A 1,451-nucleotide genomic window follows, 5' to 3' on the forward strand; every position below is an offset into this window, starting at 1 on the left:
TCAGCGTTGCTTAAGAAGGCGAAGTGTCCTGCTTTCCTTCGCCTTATTTGCTCTGGATGCCTGTGTCTCGCTGCGTCCGGGTGTGAGCGGTTCAAGGCTCTGAGCTTTATATTCATGCCTTCGTTTTTTCCCTGCAGGACCGCCGCGTGAGGCAAACGCACCTTCACCCCGCCTGAAGGAGGTCTTCGGCCATTAGCATGTCGTGCCCTCGCCCCGCCGCCCCCCCGCCGCCCCTGCACGTGGCCGCCCGCGCCGTGCCCACCAAGCCGGCACGCCCTCGCTGCGCGTCCGACCTGCCGCTCGGCCGCGTCTCCTCCCGCCCGCCTGCGCCGCCCGGCCTCACCGACTCCCCGAAGGCGGGCTTGACGTGTCCCTCGGAGCCCCCGGGAGAGCCCACCGAGGCTCCGAAGTCCGCCTCCGACATGCCCTTCGACCTCTCCAAGGCCAGCCGCGAGGCCTCCGTCGGCTCGGCGTCGCGGCCGCTCGACCTCTCCGACTGCGACCAGCCCCTCGACCTCAGGGTGGACTTCAAGAAGCGGCGGACGGTCGCCGACGAGAACATGAACCTTGTCCTGAGCCCCGGCCGCGCCTCGCCCCCGGACGCCGGCCTGGAGCTCCTTCGCGGCCCTCCTCTTCCTTCGGCCTCGTGCTCCGTCAGGCCGGAATCCCCCGCGCCCCTCGAGCGGTCTCCAGGACGCCTTCCCGAGTGCCCGAGCCTCTCGTACCCCGTCCACGCCTCCCTGGCAGCCGAGACTCCCCTGGCCCTCCTGTACCCCCGCCCGCTGCCCCCCTCCTCGCTGCTGTATTCCAGGATAGGGAAGGAGATGCCGTACCCGTCGCTGGTGCCCCGCCCCGCGCAGTACCCCCTGCACCCCTGCCGACCCGCCCCTTCCCGTACCCGCTCGTCAGGGGCTTCCCTTCGCTGCCCGCGCCCCCTCGCCCTCCCCCGCTCTTCGAGGCGTTTCGGGAGCGCCGCACTTCGGGGGGCGCCGCCCCGGGCATGGCGGCGACGGGGCCGCACAAGCCGCGCGAGCGCTACGCGTGCAAGTTCTGCGGCAAGGTGTTCCCGCGCTCGGCCAACCTGACGCGGCACCTGCGGACGCACACGGGCGAGCAGCCGTACAAGTGCAAGTTCTGCGAGCGCTCGTTCAGCATCTCGTCCAACCTGCAGCGCCACGTCCGCAACATCCACAACAAGGAGAAGCCGTACAAGTGCCGCCTCTGCGACCGCGCCTTCGGCCAGCAGACCAACCTGGACCGCCACTTCAAGAAGCACCAGAGCGACGGCCCCACCATCCTCGACGGCGCCGTCCACCGTCACCACCGCCGCCTCCTGCTGCCCCGCCCGCCACCCGACCTCTGGGGCTCCGGGGTGCCTTCGGCCGCCGCCCCCCACCCCCATCCCCCTCCTCCCCCGCCCCTGACGCCCCTGAGACTCCCCATGAGCTCCT

General features: G+C 71.0%; 1 protein-coding gene across 1 annotated transcript in view; it reads left to right on the forward strand.

The window, feature by feature from the left end:
• The first annotated feature begins 197 nt into the window (after nt 1–197).
• The window catches only part of LOC119594232 (histone-lysine N-methyltransferase PRDM16-like), a 1,709-nt gene continuing 455 nt past the window's right edge, over nt 198–1,451 (forward strand). The window contains exons 1-2 of the mRNA XM_037943302.1: nt 198–802; nt 910–1,372. Of these exons, the coding sequence (XP_037799230.1) occupies nt 198–802; nt 910–1,372 (1,068 nt within the window). The remainder of the gene's footprint in view (nt 803–909; nt 1,373–1,451) is intronic.

This window comes from Penaeus monodon, chromosome 33 (genome assembly GCF_015228065.2).
Source record: "Penaeus monodon isolate SGIC_2016 chromosome 33, NSTDA_Pmon_1, whole genome shotgun sequence".
NCBI lineage: Eukaryota > Metazoa > Arthropoda > Malacostraca > Decapoda > Penaeidae > Penaeus > Penaeus monodon.